Source organism: Cottoperca gobio, chromosome 18, assembly GCF_900634415.1.
Source record: "Cottoperca gobio chromosome 18, fCotGob3.1, whole genome shotgun sequence".
In the NCBI taxonomy this organism is placed as follows: domain Eukaryota; kingdom Metazoa; phylum Chordata; class Actinopteri; order Perciformes; family Bovichtidae; genus Cottoperca; species Cottoperca gobio.
This window is the reverse complement of record NC_041372.1, coordinates 11824443-11841426: the sequence shown is the minus strand read 5'-3', so window position 1 is coordinate 11841426 and position 16984 is coordinate 11824443. Positions and strand designations below refer to the sequence as shown.

Sequence of the window (16984 nt, the reverse complement as noted above, 5' to 3'; positions counted from 1 at the left end):
GGAGAAGGATTTTAAAGTACCTTAACTGCATTTCATCTTTCGCAGTCTCTCTGATTTAGAGTTATCTCTTACATACAAATGTAGTTCGTTCAGTTGCTCAGACTCACGCCAACTCAACAGTTAGAGCATCTATCGTTGTAAAAGTTTTAACGGGGATGGTTGTAGGACAAAAGTAAAATTCCCCTAAAATAAACCCTGTTAAAGGATGAGACATGAAGTAATAGGAGATTTAACAGTGGCAATGTCTGGGCTGCTACTGCTAATAACACATCAATTACTGGCGGTATAGCAGACATTGGTGAACAGGTTGAAAAGGTTGTGTGCAAGACTGAACTCCCCTCCCCCCCCTCCCACCACAACTGACCAAACGTTGTTGTGTTTTTACACAGCACTTTCATTTTATTCCACTACAAAAAAAAAAAAGCCATCTTAAGAGCACCAGTAAAAGCAGAACAGCATCCAGTTCATCTCCTCCACAGACTGCTTGTTAGCCAAGAGAAGGAAGAAAGTGTCCTCTTAGTCCCACTGTTCACTTTCACATGCAGCAGCAATGCAACTGTGCTGTAAAGCCTCTGCAGAAGCAAGATGATGCTAAGATCAGGTCAGGAATTAAATAAAAAAACCTAAAACAGCACATAGCGGCGGAAAATAAGCTACTCTTCTCTACTGAGGAGAAAGAAGACAGACTATTTATTTATTTTAAACTGCTTTAACTAGCTGGGAAACATAATCACACCACAACGGGTAATAATAATAATACTCAAAACATTTCAAAGGAAACAGACAAATCTTAGATGTGTGTGACCAGATCAGGAAATATACTGTACACAGATTCACCTGGCTTACTTGTTTGTTTTTTTGGGATAAATACAGTAGGCCATACAATCATGAAATAGTGACCAAACTGTCTTTTTTCAGTCCAGCATGCATCTCTAGGTGAGCAGGACTTTGTACAACAACAGCGGATCAGCTGTAGATCAGCTGTAGCTGGATGTGAATTCTTGAGCGGATGAAAGAAGCTTATCTTTCATGGTTTGAGAAAACGGCATGAAGAGCAGCTTGAGGCAGATTTCTCAGTCATAGAAACCGGAGCATTGTAAGAAACTAAACTGAAAATCATATAGTCTGAGCTATGATAATCACATGAAATATCTCTTTACAATTCGCTGCTTATTACATTAATAATATTGATTACCCCTGCCATGTACATTCAAGCGTGAAAGTCCAGAGAGAGAAAACCCGCTCAGTGTCTCAAAACCTTCTGATTTATTCTCAGAACAGCCTGCAAAAGGTTCAAGATTGTTCCGTTCAGAAAAGATGAGTAAAAATGGGATTGTTCCTCTCCAAAATGTGAAATTAAAAATGTTTATTTGACCTTTTGTTGTTGTCGTCAAGTGGAAATGCATAGCAGGATAACTCATCGTTCCTCCAGGACGTTTGTTTGTCTCGTCACACGTGGCTCTCATAAAACACCTGGCAGGGAGCGGTATTATTTGCGTCTGTCGGTTCGGGCGCAGCCTCCTCGCTGTCCTGCTCTACCTCCGCCTCCGCCTCAGGCTCAGGCTGCTCCTCGGGGTCAAGAGGAGTGAGTGGTGGTGGTGGTGGTGGTGGTGGTGGGGAAGAGGAGCAGGGGGGAGGCGATGAAGGTGTGGCATCTGGCTGAGGTGGAGCTTCAATGCTGCAGTAACCCTCGATTGCGAGCTGCGGGTGGACCGACACCTGGATGGCGATGTGCTGCGGCTGCTCGTGGACTGAGGAGTTGTCTGAGTCGGCGGCGGGGGATTCGCTGCGGTCCCTCTCTCTCTCTAGCTCCCTCTCTTGCAGGATGGTGAAGACGTCTCTCGCCCCGATGGCCCTGCTCGCTATCTCGCGGCATCCCTCGGGCGCTTGTCTCACAAAGGTGTGCCTCATTTCCTCCACCCCCACCACCTCCAGGATCTCTTCCATGAAGGTGCGGCAGTTCATGATGAGCGGCGGCAGCGGGATGCTGCGAGCCAGCTCCTCGATGTACCGCGCAAACTCCATGGTCTTGAACTGCGTCACCTTGGCCAGCTCCAGCGTCTTGGCCGAGGTGATGATGGGAATTCGCTTGGCGATCTCGAAGGCCTTCTGCAGCTTCTCGGCGCCCTCGGTGCGGAAGAACTCATTGATGGCTTTCTCAGTCTTCTTCAGGTGGCTGCTCATCATGCATAGGCGTGTGACGTTCAGGGCCATTATGATGGTGAAGGTGACCAGACATACCACCATGTAGTAGACGCCCATGTCACCTTTAGTGATGACCACACGCAGCGTCACTGTGCAGTTGGAACTGCCAAGCACGTTGGACGCCATGCAGGTGTACTTTCCACGGTCTGCAAACTCGATGTTGGTGATGTTGAGGATGCCAGTGTCCATCAGCCACCATTTCTCACCTGCAGACAGAGACGGAGAAAGGTCATGAATGTGGCAAACACTGAGTAAAAACAAAGTACCGGCAAGATCATTAAAGGAAAACTAGAGTTTATTAGAGCTCCACGTTCTGAGATCTCACCAATTTGGTAATCTGCCAAAGCTGTGAAAATGTAAACCAAGTCGTCTTGAGCCTTTGAATAGACTACAGGTGATAACAAATTCTCTAAATTTGTGTCCATGCGGCACAACAATTGCTGACCTGCTTTTAAAAACAGGATTATTCAGCGAAACTACATAACACACAAAATATGCAGTTTAAACCCTGAAAATCCTCTTAATGCATCTGTTCCTCTGCCATGTGATTCAACAGTACACTCTCCTCTGCAGCGTTACTGCAGCTGATGGTCGCTGCTTTCTAAGAGGAACTTACCCGATCAGATGTGCTTACATTGTACTTCTGCGCTGTTCTGACTTTTTTCATGGAGTCTGACAGTTTAAGAGAACACATTGTTTTAGCACTAAATCAATGAAGAACACAAGTGCCTTCTAAGCATAGCAGCAGTTTGTTAACGTTTGTAAAGCAGCACTTTATGATCAGTAGTGTAAAAATGTATATTTATATCAGATTGTGAGTTCAGACAGGAGAGCAGCAGTGACCTTATTATTCCTGCCTTCAATATTTAAACAGGTGGCGTGACTGCTCTGTGTGCTGAGGTTTGTGTAATCAAAGCAAGGACGATCAATTTACATGTTGGAGTGTTTAAGTTAAAGGGTCAGTTCTCCTCAAATTACAAAAAAAACAACATTTTCCAGAGTCACAATTGTATCAGATAACTTTCAAACCAAGGCTGTTGCAAAGCGAGTTAACCAGTGACACATCTGTTCATTAATAACCAGAACCTTTGTTGAATGTTTAATAAAATGTCAAATGGAAACAGGTGAAAGCTGGAACAATGTGACGAGGCACCAGCAGAGCCAGTCGGTCGACACCGGTGGTGAAGAAGCCTATGAGAGTCTGGATTATTTGCTTTGGTTATCAGTTCTTATCAAATTAATGAGGCTACCTTTATGGGGAAGTGATGGCCTTTGTGTAGTTCAAAGGAATAAATTGACATTTTGGGATATATGCTTATTTGCTTTCTGGTGGAGAGTTATATAAGAAGATTGATGCCACTCCCATGTCTGTCTGTTAAATACAAAGCTGAGGGCAGCAGATGGTTAGCGTAGTTTAGCATAAAGACAGTAAACAGGGGAAATGCTTCCCTGCTGGCTACGTTTACATGACAGATATTCGGTCTTTTGGCCTTATTCTGGAACTGGGAGTAAAGATGGACAGATATCACAGATGCCGTTTGTAAAACTGTAGTCTGAAGTCCGCAACAGACTATAAAGAAATTTCTCCCGTCTTCAATAATGCTAGCACGATCAATTTCAAACACGGGTATCCTCTGGAGGAGATGAATGAGGTGGTCAGGAAATGTAGCCGGGTCAACAACAGCGTCCCGCCCATCCGCCTTCTCATGTGAGAGCAGGATTTCTAATTTTACCTCCACCACAGGATCATGTGATGCGATTGAAGTGCTGCCTAATACTACAAGCAAGTTTGTAGGAGAGAAAATAAAGCAAATAGAGTAATAGACAGACATCTGCAGAAGAAACAAGCGAGTGCAGATTGGTAACATTGCTCTGTAAGTAACCTCTGTTTATTACTGAGTAAAGTACTGCCTGCTGTGGTGAAAATACACCCCTCCCTAATTATAGTCCTGTGTGTAGCCCAGGGGAGAAGCTCTGTCACGGTACAGACGCTGCTCTGGGTTTGTGGGTCATAATAACAACGCTGCCTCTCGGCTCTGATGGCAGGCTTCAACAGGCCGGTTCAGGAGAAGCATGAAAACGGCTCTTCACTCTGCGTTCCTTATCTTAGGTAAAATCACAATATTCAAAATTCAGGCGGAGGAGACTCGGCTCAAATGAAGATCACTAGTAAAAACTTATTTAAATGATTTCCTGAATCTAATTGGCAAACGCCTGCCATCACAAGAAAACATTCACGGCTGCTGCCACACTAAATGTGCCATATTTCCCTCAGGAAGCCGAGGCCTGACTTCTGAACTAAAGATTCAAAGAGAATCGTCTGGAGCATATCACACTGGAACCAGGAATACAATCTAAACACTGCACAAGGCCTTCAGTCCTGTCTTGTCTTTTCACCCTCCCCCTTTTTTTTTCATAGTGTTAACCGCCATTATTATCCAACATCCAAATGCCCTTGAATATACAACATCTCTTTCCACTGGAACAGAAGATAGGATTCATGACCTAATTTAACATGAATTCATAAGCTCCGATATCTGCATGCATAACCCAGCAGTGGCCTTGAACAGACTCGACCACAAGGTGTGTGGATTTCTTTGACTGGCACATTTACATTTACATTTACACTTCTTCTTTTGTCCTAAAAGAGACAGGTGACACTTCAACACTTTCTATGATTGGTGTTCTGAAAGGGAAACGCACCAGTGCCGTATGATGTGCACTAAAACACCTGCAAGTGTTGTTTTCCATGTAAAGTTCACACACTGGCCGTGTCTTTATGTGCATCAAAGCATCAGGACGCACCACCGTCCTATCTCCCAGAGAAGAAGCAATTCTTTCCACATTTGTGTGAGTATCCTTTGTACATAATCTTTACATTGTGTACTTTAGGAATGCCAGTAATACCAATGACGTCAAACTCTAAATAACATATCTGTTGTTAGGGGTGAGTGATATGCAATGTGATATTTATAGACAAGACAATATATAAATCTGTCAATCGAGATTTGTCCACACTGTTTATACTGCGGTAGCCATCATTTTAATGTTTCTGGGGGACATTTTTGCAAATGATTTACCTTAACTGCTTTATGGCAATATTAGATTTTCATTTTAGAATGATTTTTGCATCATTGTGATGAAGTTCGACACATTTCCTAACACCATTTTGTCTATGCCTCTCGGAAAAGTACAAAATATTCCAGTAGTGTGCATATTCTTCAAGCCTTCCCAAAGACTTGAAGCCTCCAGGTTTATTCCTGCAACACAACCTATCGGCTCTACATACGACACCTGGTAATGTCACCGAGTGAGGGGACTGGGCCAATATTACACCTCTAACAGCAGATGAGATGGATGTGTGGCTATTTTTATACAGTGTACGCACTTCTTAAATCGCCTCCCGGATAACTCTTAAGATTTGGAAATACAGTATGTGAACCATGTTGATCCCCACTGAGCTGGATGAGGGGATTTTTGGACCACAAGATCAGGAAGTGTGAGTTTCATCTGTCTTTTTTTACAGCGATTTAGGTTTTAGTGCAGAGTTCTCTTCAAAACCATTTCCTGGGGGAAACCCTGATAGTGTGTGTACTGTTAAATAACTTGTTGCAATTAAGAAATGCACCTAAATGTCTAATTGTTAACTTTCAGAAGCCTTATTTATAGTAAATAATAAACCTGACACTCTTTTGCATTTGCTGCTAATTAAATAATAATTGAGGGGCGGGCAGTGCTGGTGACAGAGAGAACAGGAAACCAGTTTAAAGTAACGGTACAATCTGTCTTACCATTCATTTCCGTGTCCAGGCGGTCTCCATGGGAGTTGAACCACTGAACACTGGGGAACGGCTCCCCGGTGATATTGCAATCAATCAGTGCGCAGCTCCCCTCACGGGCAATTATCTGGCTCACTTTTGTGAACACAACTGGGACAAATCCGCCGTATGTCACATTGCCGTCTGTCACATTGGCGTTGTCTGTATTGTTTCCATCCATGTCCCCTGATAAGGCCCCGGTGGTGTGAGAGGCGATAAGGGACGCCAGGACCAGAAAAACGTATCCACCGGCCCAGTGCATTTTCTCAAACTGTTGGTGCGTCACCCTAGGGGGAAAAGACTCCGTCATTCCTCCTGCTTCTCCATGCAGCACACTGGCTATCTCTTAACAGTAGAAGGCAGTTTGGTATTCAGCTCTGTGACTTGAAACATCTCACTAGAAAAAAGAGAAACGAACGGGTGAGTCAGAAGTGGTGCAGGACTAAACAACTGGTGCCTGTTCAGGACTCAATGCTGAGCAGCTGGAACAAACTGTTAAAGGAAGGAGGCTGTCTTTACAACTAGGACTGCAACTAATGAATACTTTTATAACAAAACATTTAGAAAATAGTGTCTACAAGTTGCTTGTTTAGTTCAACCAACAGTCAAAAGTGCAAAGATATTCAATTTTTTCAATTATAAAACAGAGAAACAGCTTGAAGAATTACCTATACTATCAATTGTTTCTCCTCATAAGTTATTGTATTGTCGATTACTTATTTTACATCATCATTCAGTACTGGAAAAACAATTGCCTGTAACATTGTGATGATATTCATGTTCATTCAGTTAGCTAACATTACAGCATTTAGTCTCATTTCATCAAGCCAAATCTAGCTAATACGTGTTCTCAGCTACATATATAAAATATAAACAAAATATATAGCTATCAATAACATGCAATAGCGCTAAAATAGATAATTTGTAACGTAAACTAATAGTTTTCTCCTGTTATAACTGTACATTTGATTAATGGCAAAACAAAGCTACACTGCAACATAACGGAGCTGTATGTGGGCTCCGTCTATTTTCTCGTTCGCTTCGTTGTTGCCGCACATACAGCCCCCGAAGACGGCATCGTTAGCTTGTTAATTTGAGTCAATTAATACCCGGTAACGATGTAATACATAATTGTATTATATTAATCATATTATGCGAGTGCTTTCAAGATTTCTTCGACGTCAAACGGTGCCGTTTAAACGGTAGACATCACAAAACAAGGGCGTGGGACACGGCTATGTGCTGGACGGCGGTTTTATATCACGGGACCCTTCCAGAAACGTGCAACTGCCAACAAGACGCTATGAGGTAGCTCTTTCACATTTACAAAGGAAAAAATCATTTAACGTGTAGCAGTTGACAATAAATACCGCAGATAAGACACGGAATAAAGCGTTTAACGTTACTGGATTTATACCGAGGGGTTTGCGGTAACGTTACCTCCTCGGCGCGAGCGCAAATGTCCAGCAAACGGCCAACTCAACGTCGACGTTCACAGCTTAAACGTTGATTAAAACCAACAAAATGTCCTGTTTTCCAGTTGATAAATGGCTGTTTTCATACTCACATCATGATCTGTCGCTGTTAACGTTTCGTGGGAAGCACCAGAGTCGATGAGCTGTCGGTTCTCCGCATCTCCATCCTCCCCCTGCCGCTAGTCGTCCGCTATGCTTCCTGCCGCTCGCTGCGCTCCGGCACAGACTGGGTGGCAACATCCCCCAGCTGCTTTGGCTGTATTACTTTGCTATTAACACAAGTGTTTATAATATTAAAACTATTCTAAAATAGTTGGCACTGTATTAACATTCAAGTAAACACTCGTGGAGCATCTCAGAATATTTCAAGAATTAATTAATTAATTAATTAATAATAATAATAATACTACATTTAACATATATAGCGCTTTTCTGGAACTCAAAGACGCTTGACAGAGTAAGTAAAAACTAAAATAAATAGATTTTGTTTGATGTTGTTGTCCTCACCCAGGTTTAAAGCTGCATTAATTGACCTTTTGGCCACTTAGGGGCAGCAGAGCAAGCTGTAAACACAAGTCATGACCACCTTTTTAAGTTAACAACCATCAGATAAAGAGCAATCTAGCATTCATTTAGAGTCATGTTTCTAGACACCTGGCACAATATTCAATTTCTATCAAGTTCTGTTTTGGTTTTAACCAACTCCTGACGTTAATATCTGGCTCATAAATGCTCCATAAGCTGTGTGATATTTTCATCTCAAGGCAACATTTGAGAGATGACCACGAGAGATTTTGGACCTAAATATTAAAAAGCTATGCCGAAAATTGAGGCTTACTATAGCACGTCATGTTGTTTTGTCCTTTAATTTGTCTCCCATCTGTAGTCTTGTCATATGTTTGTGCAGCTTGGCCTTGAAGCTCCCTCGAGGAGACAGCAGCAGCTGGGCAGTGTTCCTGTTTGCCATCGACCACAACTAAAGAGTTACAGCTTTGAAAACCCTCGTATCGTAAAAGGTAAAGTGCTACTACATTTAATTTTGTGGTGCAGGTCGTAGACCTTTCTGTGCACGTCCGCTTTCAGACATGGCATACATGGCATGAGGGGAATGGACTATGGTGGAAAGCCATTTCCTTCTGCATTTATGACCATTGGATGCTAAAAGGTTGGAATATGAAAAGACACTCGCGGCAGACTGTAGTGTTATGGATAGCAGATAAAACATAAATAGGATCAGGGGCTTAAAAAAACAGGAAGGAACAGCAAACTTCCCATTGAAACAAAATCATTCCTGGAAGAAATAAAGGCAGAACAGAAGCCCTTCTAAATAAAGACCATGTCAGGGTTATCCTGTTTGTTTTTCCACCAGATCTGATAGCTGGCTGACCTTGAAGCCGCAGTTAAAGTCTGAAATCGACACTCTGTAACGAGCAAACAGTCAATAACTGAGTCAATACTCTATCTATGTATACAAATATGGATATTTAAAAGAGTATGTGTGGTTTAGTTTAAATGCTTTTCCTAAAGTTACATTTTAAATGCAGGAGTCATTTAGTCCTTATGAGAGAATGTTAATACCTTTCTTCACAGTAAATAAGTGCTGCAAAGGCCTGATCTTTAATCCGACCCTCTGACCCCGCTCTCCTTTACGGATGAATGTTTCGGCTTTACACAAACACCTCTCAGAGCTCGGCCACACTGCTTACAATGTGCGCCACATTAACCCAGCGGGGAGAAAGTCTGTACAAAGGAAAAGAAAACAGTTTCCACCAACACACAGGCTCTACTGTTGTCAGCAGGTACTGTTACGTGATCACTGATCACGCAGGCTTTTCTTCAGGCCCCGAGTGCACAAAGAGGGTCAAACCCCCCCCCAGCACCCTGCTGCAGCAGCTGACTGAGCACATCAATCATAAGTCAATAAAGTTCAAAGTAGAAAAGTTTTTGATTTGATGCCGTTTTTAACTTGTAGGCTGCAAAACAACTACAAGAAAGCACCAATGTGTTTCTTTAATATTGGTCACAGAAGATTAAACGCCCCAAATAAAGTTTTGTACCCCGATTAACAGCCTAAATCTTAATCTATAAAACAATTCAGCAGATTAAAACCAGATTTTGTTGGTGCAGATGAGACTAGTTAGGTCTTCAAACTCCTGCACAGAGTGAAGATTCAAAATGCAGAAACAGAAGTACGGTGAGAGTTTCACGCGCTCGCTTGCAACACTTGTAGTTTAAAGAACAACTGCATTGTGAAAGCGATGTGGCTGTGCTCGGGATAACCCTGGTGTCAGTTTCACAATACAGCTGAACTTCATGCTACAAGTGTTACTAGAGTTTGGACCCTTTTTAAAATATGAACGTGCAAGAAGAGTTCATGATGATTCGAAGGGCTGTCAATCATCCTTTTGTACCACCTTTGACACATACAGACTCAAAAGACAACATTATATAAAAGTTATTTATTTTCTTGCACAGTGGAAATCAAAGATCTTCTCTGTCGAGCAATGATGGGACAAGTTATGGCAACTATTTTCCTTTTTTTGTTTGTAAAACTTGCTCACTACTTCAAATAGTTTTCAACAAGCAGCACAAAGTACAGCACAGTGTCTCCTCCTGACTATAGTGACGATATAATATCAAAATATATTCCAACTTAATATATTTCAACATCGAGTTCTTCAACAATAAGTTAAAAAAAGAGCTTCTTCTAGAGAAAAATACATCTTTGTTGATCACAGAGCCTCTTTGATGAGAGAGGAGAGTCTTCTGAAAGCCTGTCAGAAGAATTGTGAGAGATTATATTCATTAAAGAGTGTGTGTGTGTGTGTGTGTGTGTGTGTGCGTGTGTGTGTGTGTGTGTGTACCTCATCGATCTGCTCTGGTGTGGAAAGAGAAAAGGCCGCTCTGACGTAGGGACAGGGGTCACTACTGTTGATCATGAAGACGCCCCCGGGAACCAGCAGTACCTTTAAGCACAAATATTTAACACACATGTTACGTAATGTTTTCAGATTTATTTCCCCCACCCCCCCCCCCTAGTGTTTACACAGCTGATCTTTTCATGTGTCCATACTGAGGGACTGAAACATCAATTAATCCCATTTTTCTTTATCAGCTGTTTTGTGTGTCTTTAATAGTAAAGGCCTGAGGGCAATTATTACAGCTTTGCATCATGGGAAACACAAAGCACTGACAGGAGTGCTCTTCAAATCTGAAGTGTTGCGTCTTCTCCTCTGTCAGCAGAGATAGACTGGGGAGTCTTTACGATCTGCCGTGTGGTAGTTTTAAATCTCCTGCATGAGTACTGTGCGGACCTAGAGGAGAAGCCTGATTGTTACACACTCTAATCAGCTATTCACTCGCAGGGATTTGCAAACGCTCTGCGTGGGAGGGAGAACACTCTGTGGATAAAACCCACACACAGTGCGCACAATGGCAGCTTTACACCACCATCCTACATCTGCTCACAGAGAGATGCAGAGCGGAAAAAATGCACTGCAATGCATTCTGGGTACCTGCTATTAGCATATTAGAGTACAGCAGGTATGTGTTAACCTGGTAACCTTCGGTGGACAGAGTTAATTGGGTTTTGTTCCATAATAAATCACAAAAGGAGATTAATATGTGATGGTTTAAAGTGAAATGCATTAGGAAGTGTGTGCTGACCTCTTTCTCCAAGGCTTTCTTCATAATGAGCTGTTGGGTATCAGCTATGCCCTTTAGCTTGATCCACAGGAACATCCCTGCAGATGGGGCGTGCCACTCTGCTACATCTACACACACACACACACACACACACACACACACACACACACACACACACACACACACACACACACACACACACACACACACACACACACTTTAGGAAAAAAGGAAAGCCTGGGTGTGTGCTTTCTCTTATCACATTTCCCTTCTGCAGTCTTTCTTTTGTCATCACCTCTCGAAAAATGATCATCCATTTAACCAAATCTGGACTACACACAGTATATTAAATAATAATAATAATAAAAACAATAATAACTTTATTTGTAGAGCACCTTTCATAGATAGATCTGGGTGTTCCAGAGTGCAAAAGTGACAAATCAACATGTCAATGTGGAAGTACCTTAACATGTAGTTCCTCAAATGGCCACTAGGCGGCTGATAGGACTCAGCCAACTTTACAGACAATTTGTCTCATTGTCTGTATTTGTTTTTAAATGTTACAACACACACCCATACTCTAACAGGTAAAACAAATACAAAACAGAACATCTAATTGATGAGCCCTCTCCGTCAGACCATACAGCATTATAATAAAGAGTCTGTATTCATGTAAACAACTTTACACAACTTCACAAACCTGTGAGCCACTTGTCTGCAGAGCTGATCATGGCATTGCGTTGTTTCCTGTAAAACTCAATCACCCTGTGAGAGGAGAGAAAACTGTGTCACGCATCAGTGCTAGAGCTTTACTGTAGGTGTTAGAGAGAGTATTCTTAACCAGTCAAGCATTCAGTCGCCAGTTCATTCAGAGCAGATGTGGCTGTCCAGCTGCATTGTGGGAAGTGACCTACCCGTCTATGTGTTGGAGGAAACCCTCTTGGCCCCAACTGTGCAACAACTGAGACACCATGAGCTGAAAGGACGCAAGAAACATAATTATGTTACTGTAAAATCCACCTTCAGATCTGTATTTATATCAGTGCAGCTCGAGCATGACACAGCTTTCTTCATTTCACAAAAGAGCCTTTAAACGTTTGTTTTCCTGTTCGTGTTTCCAATTTTAAATCTTTGAGTCATTGCTAACGTTTTAGTCCAGATTACATAAAAAAGAAGCGGCGAGGAGGATGACAGCAGATCCTAATTAATCTCCCTCTTCCTCCTTTCTAAAACCTCCTCCAGCTGCTGCTGATCCAGACGCACCACAAACGTCCTGCTTGGATGCGGCTGTAGCGTGACAACACACCCCTCTGGTGAGTCTGTGCCAAATGTGTCTGGCCTGAGGGCGGTAACAGAAGCTGTGTGTGTGTGTGTGTGCATAACTGAACCACCCTGATGTGTGCTTTCTGCTGCATGCTGACGTACTGTAACTTAACTTAAGCATTTTCCAATTTTATATTCAGTTTTATTTTCCATTTAGATGCCAAGACGATGGAGGTTGCGACAAAGAAGGCATCAAAGATTTTTGCCAAACGATTATAAAGCATCTGAAAGGTCATTTCCGTGTCAGACAACAGAGTTCAAAATGAATAAATGTTAACTAATAAATGACAGCTGAGCCGGTAATGCAAGCATGATAGAGCAGGGTGTGGTGGTGTAATGTTCACCTGTGTGAAGGTGCTAGTGTGCATTGTGGAGGCCTGGATGTGCAGCACCACCCTGTCTACCAGCGGTTTGGGAGCGGTCACAAAGCCTATCCTCAGCCTGAAACAAACACACAAGTCAGGACATAAACATGCTGAATAAATCGCTTCTTTTGCCTGGTCTTTCAGACGAACACATTATTCCTTTTTAAATTAAATAAACAGTTAAGTAAGGATTTCAATGAACAAATGCAGATTCTGATTCGGCTATCCAGACTGACGGAACATAAAGATAAAGCTGTCAAACAACAACTGATTTTATGACTTGGATCTAAAACGTGAGCAGGATCTTAAAGTTTAAGATGTTTAATTGTAACAAGACGTGTGTATAATATGTGCAATAAAATGTTAAATGGCAACGGCAGAGCGTCACGTGCACAGCGTTGAAACACACACAGATTCAGACGCTCACCCTGAAGACAGGATCTTAGAGAAGGAGTCGGTCCGGATGATCCTCCCGTCAACATCCATGGAGAGAAACGTGGGAGCCCACGGCTGCCAATTAAATGAGACGTAACACGAATCACTTTGGAGTCGGGCTGCACCCAGAAGTTTGAAACTTAATTGTTGACATCAAATAAATAATACAAAGCGTCATCAGACCACCAAGTAAAACTCTCTTGGTACCTTGTCAAACTGCAGGAAGTAGTACGGGTCGTCCTCGATGATGAGCATGTCGTACTGCCTGGCCAGCTATTAAGAAAGACCGGAGGACGTTAATGGAAAACAACAGAGTGAATCTGCAGGGAAATCATCTTCACGACAAGCTCTAATTAGCAGTCAGTGTTTTGCATAGACTGAGAGAAGAGTGATTCATAAATCATCTGCAGTGTGAGCATGCAGTCGTATAACACACTAAGCTTTGTTGCAGCGGGAGACGAACCTCGTACACGTCCTGCTTCCTCTGCGTCGTCATGGAGGCACCAGTGGGGTTTCCTCCGTTGGGGATGGTGTAGAGGATCTTGGGGGCGGTGCTGCCGGGCTTGTGGACCTCTGAGGGGTCCCACTGAGACAAAACCTCCTTCAGGGCTGCAGGTATCATGCCGTGCTGATCGCTGGGGACGTTGATTAAGTTGCACCCGAGTGGCTGGAGCTACAGAGGAAACACAACGGTTAGAGAGTCGCTGGAGTTACTGTACGTGTGTTGTTATAAAGACTGTGCTCTCACCGCTGCCAGTGTGCCTGAATATGTGGGTGCGTCCAGCAGAACGTTGTCTCCGGGGTTGACCAGCATCTCAAACACCTAAAACCCAAAAACATCTGAATCATGTCATCATCATTCTGGTAGAAACAGAACATTAGAGGCAGAATCCACCACCTTTTATGTGGATGTCCAATCAGTGTTAATGGTATGTAGATACATTTTTACAGTCATTTGGCTGACTCAGATCTTAAGCCGTACCGCAGCGTGGCAGCTGGTGGTGTCAGTACCTTACAGAGCCCCTCCTGGCTCCCCGTCGTCACACACATGTCTATCTGGGTCGGCGGTTTGTGGAGGTCCTTCTGCAGGTTCTTCATCCACGTCAGCAGCTCAGGTATTCTACGTAGGAATGAAAATGACAACACAACTGAGTTCACGCTGTAATAATGCTTCTTTCAGTCAGTCCAATCAATACTGGTGTTATCACAGCATGTCTCTCACCCGTTAGAGGCAGAGTACTGCAGAGCCCTCTTCATCGTCACCTCGTCGAAGGTGAGCGCCTGTCCGTTCTTCAACTTGATGGATGCTGACTGGAAGGGGAAGGTGTTGGGGTTGGGCGCTCCTCCGGCCAAAGAGATCAGTGACGGAGGTGACCGCTGCTGCAGCTCAGCTTCGTACGGGTGGAGAAATAGATCAAATGATTAGATCTACTAGACACTTAGACTAAAATAATGCAAAAAATTGGCATTTATTTGTTCCCACTTTATATACATATTGATTGTGTGACTGTATCTCTGTGTATGGCCAGGTTAATAGAAGTGACATGAATTAATATGCCAATTTCTTTCAGAATTCATTGATTGTTTGGCCTATAAAATGTCATTACTTATTCCTAAAGATGGCCCAGGTGCTCAACTTTGCCTGTGGCCACTTTAGTTAGTCTGGCTATGCAAAGTACTTGATACCATAACGGTGTCACTTCTGCATACTTTTATAAAAACAGACTTTATAAATAGACGTTTATAAATATACAGAGTATATATATATATATATATATATATAGAAATACTCACTCAGCATCCTGATAGGGGAGGGCTTTCTAGCTGCACTGACAGCTGTCAGAAATCGAGCGTAATTCATGGTTCTGCGAAATTATAAAATCACAAATATTGACTTATTAAATATTAAAAATACTTATTAATACAACTTCCACCTGTTGCTGAATACCTAAAAAAAACAGTGAGTGTCGTATTAAATGAATCCCCCTTGGAACATGCTTGCAGGCTGATTTAAATGGCTGTTTTACGTTTAAACAGCAGAAAACAATACTTTTAAAGTAATTATAAGAGCAGTAGCACTGTAACGTTGGATTAATGAACACTAAACTGTGTTAAAGTGAAACAGTGGCACGAGGACCGATAAACAGGTGTACTGAATACATAAAGGATTATTTTTAATATTTATTTTTAACAGTTTTAACTCGACCACTTTCAGATTAACTGACCTTTGCGTAACTCCCCCCCACTTCTGGATAATGCCTTCTTTCACGCGCCGAGAGCTAGTGTCATCTCGCGATGTTTGTTACTTCATAACCCAAGAAGCGAAACAAAACTCAATTATAGATAGCGAGTTGTTTTGATATGTTCTTGTTTAAGTCGATATTATATAACCAATGTTAGTTAGATACATTCATAATAAAGAAAAAGGCCGTAGATCCTTACCGGTGTGACTTCTCGGGATAAGTCAGTCTCGCCGGTTTTTGTCTTTCAGAAAACCGGATACAAGGGCTTCAAGTGACCGGAAATGACGTAGTTGGTGAACTTCCGTGTTGTTATCGTAGCCTAGCTAAGCTTAGTCGTGCTAACTAGCTACGTATGACAACGTTATGTGGCGTTATATAACTATAATATAATGTAAGTTAACGTTATCTAATAATATAATATTATTCTAATTATTATAACGTTATATAATAATGTAATTCTAAATCAGTTAGGTTTCTTTCAAACTGGTGAAGCTTGTTTTGCGATGGGAGTTTGTTAGACGCTAAATGCTAAATGCTAACAAATGTGTGTGATATAACGGCTAACAAACGTTAACGCTAACGGCCTCGTTTAAATTAACCTTATATCATTATATCTAAATAAAGAGAACATTAATATGAGGTCATGACTTGGTGAACGAATCAAATGGAGAACATTTACATGTATTTAAATCGACTTAATTGTAACGGTTGCCGTCTTTATTAATGTTGCTTTAAATCAGGTGCGTTTTTCTCTGTTTTCCAGATAACTTGGAGATATCAGCTGCCATGTAGAGTTGCACACTGGCTGTCCTGTACTTGGTGTTTACATCCCTGTGGTCGTTTCAATGGGGAAAAGGAAAGACATGATTCACCCCAGGTTTCTCGGTGAGTATATAAGATTATTATGTTTTGCTCAGTCGCTTTGGTACATTTCTCAGATCAGAAATGAAACTTGTTCAACCTCTCTCTGTTAGTAGTCTTACCCCCAAAACATCTAGTCATTAGTTCATTGTGTTAGTCATTGCATGCACAATGGAACCAGTTGTCATATTTCAAGCCTATTTAAACCCATTTCTATTACTTCTTTTGTAAATGTGTCCTGAATTGATTGACAGTTGAATCTTTCACTAATGAAGGGGAATATGTGAAGTGTTGATATCAACCAGCTCTCTAAAATAGCTAATTGTTGACATTTTTTCTGTACAATGACATTACAAACCGTAAAGGCGTAAATGTGAATCTCTTGCAATCAATCTCCCACATACAGTAATGTGCAACTTGGTACTTCTAAAGTTGATAAATACCGTACAGTATTCCCTTATCCATAGTCCACATCAGGAAATACTAAGAGTTTACTGTTATTGAGAATGTGGATGAGGACTTTTCATTCTGATGGCACTGACAAGTTCATTGACAATCTTTTATTTGTGAAGGAGCATAAGATTAAGAAATAAAACTCACGGCCTGTATATTTG

At 42.0% G+C, this 16984-nt stretch overlaps 3 protein-coding genes and 1 long non-coding RNA gene across 10 annotated transcripts in view; 2 read left to right on the top strand and 2 right to left on the bottom strand.

Moving 5' to 3' along the window:
* Positions 1–664: 664 nt before the first annotated feature.
* On the bottom strand, positions 665–7740 carry mfap3l (microfibril associated protein 3 like). 2 transcript variants are annotated; one of them, XM_029455392.1, is made up of 3 exons: positions 7591–7740; positions 5997–6420; positions 665–2411 (listed from the first exon to the last, which is right to left on the bottom strand). In XM_029455392.1, the coding sequence occupies exons 2-3, from the start codon at positions 6331–6333 to the stop codon at positions 1450–1452; spliced, it is 1299 nt and encodes a 432-aa protein (XP_029311252.1). In that variant the 5' UTR covers positions 6334–6420; positions 7591–7740; the 3' UTR covers positions 665–1449. The 2 variants fall into 2 exon arrangements, with proteins under 2 accessions (XP_029311252.1, XP_029311253.1); XM_029455393.1 differs by having other exon boundaries at positions 5997–6310; positions 7591–7731.
* LOC115024019 (uncharacterized) lies at positions 5318–14268 on the top strand. Of its 4 annotated transcripts, none has more exons than XR_003834067.1 (4): positions 5318–5704; positions 8406–8514; positions 12386–12456; positions 12624–14268. It is a non-coding gene; the product is annotated as an uncharacterized LOC115024019 (long non-coding RNA). The 4 variants fall into 4 exon arrangements; XR_003834064.1 differs by having other exon boundaries at positions 5322–5704; positions 8385–8514; XR_003834066.1 differs by lacking the exon at positions 5318–5704 and adding an exon at positions 6304–6443 and having other exon boundaries at positions 8385–8514.
* On the bottom strand, positions 9948–15842 carry aadat (aminoadipate aminotransferase). 2 transcript variants are annotated; one of them, XM_029455394.1, is made up of 14 exons: positions 15709–15842; positions 15061–15131; positions 14489–14657; positions 14278–14386; positions 14015–14089; positions 13730–13939; positions 13474–13539; positions 13259–13341; positions 12811–12907; positions 12058–12119; positions 11844–11908; positions 11165–11271; positions 10363–10464; positions 9948–10272 (listed from the first exon to the last, which is right to left on the bottom strand). In XM_029455394.1, the coding sequence occupies exons 2-14, from the start codon at positions 15125–15127 to the stop codon at positions 10231–10233; spliced, it is 1254 nt and encodes a 417-aa protein (XP_029311254.1). In that variant the 5' UTR covers positions 15128–15131; positions 15709–15842; the 3' UTR covers positions 9948–10230. The 2 variants fall into 2 exon arrangements, with proteins under 2 accessions (XP_029311254.1, XP_029311256.1); XM_029455396.1 differs by lacking the exon at positions 15709–15842 and adding an exon at positions 15492–15571.
* ino80b (INO80 complex subunit B) overlaps positions 15746–16984 on the top strand; it is a 3898-nt gene continuing 2659 nt past the window's right edge. For both annotated transcript variants that reach the window (XM_029455398.1, XM_029455397.1), the window contains exons 1-2: positions 15746–15900; positions 16273–16394. In XM_029455398.1, coding sequence (XP_029311258.1) covers positions 16355–16394 — 40 coding nt within the window. In that variant the 5' untranslated portion in view covers positions 15746–15900; positions 16273–16354. The remainder of the gene's footprint in view (positions 15901–16272; positions 16395–16984) is intronic.

What these genes read in the sequence shown, in the direction of transcription:
- mfap3l (XM_029455392.1), bottom strand. Translation starts at nt 6,333, where the DNA reads ATGACGGAGTCTTTTCCCCCTAGGGTGACGCACCAACAGTTTGAGAAA. An exon ending in CCTGGACACGGAAATGAATG is followed by an intron (nt 2,412 to 5,996) that starts GTAAGACAGATT and finishes CTCTGTCTGCAG; the next exon opens with GTGAGAAATGGTGGCTGATG.
- aadat (XM_029455394.1), bottom strand. Translation starts at nt 15,127, where the DNA reads ATGAATTACGCTCGATTTCTGACAGCTGTCAGTGCAGCTAGAAAGCCC. An exon ending in CTCCCCTATCAGGATGCTGA is followed by an intron (nt 14,658 to 15,060) that starts GTGAGTATTTCT and finishes ACCCGTACGAAG; the next exon opens with CTGAGCTGCAGCAGCGGTCA. An exon ending in CAGTACTCTGCCTCTAACGG is followed by an intron (nt 14,387 to 14,488) that starts GTGAGAGACATG and finishes ATTCCTACGTAG; the next exon opens with AATACCTGAGCTGCTGACGT.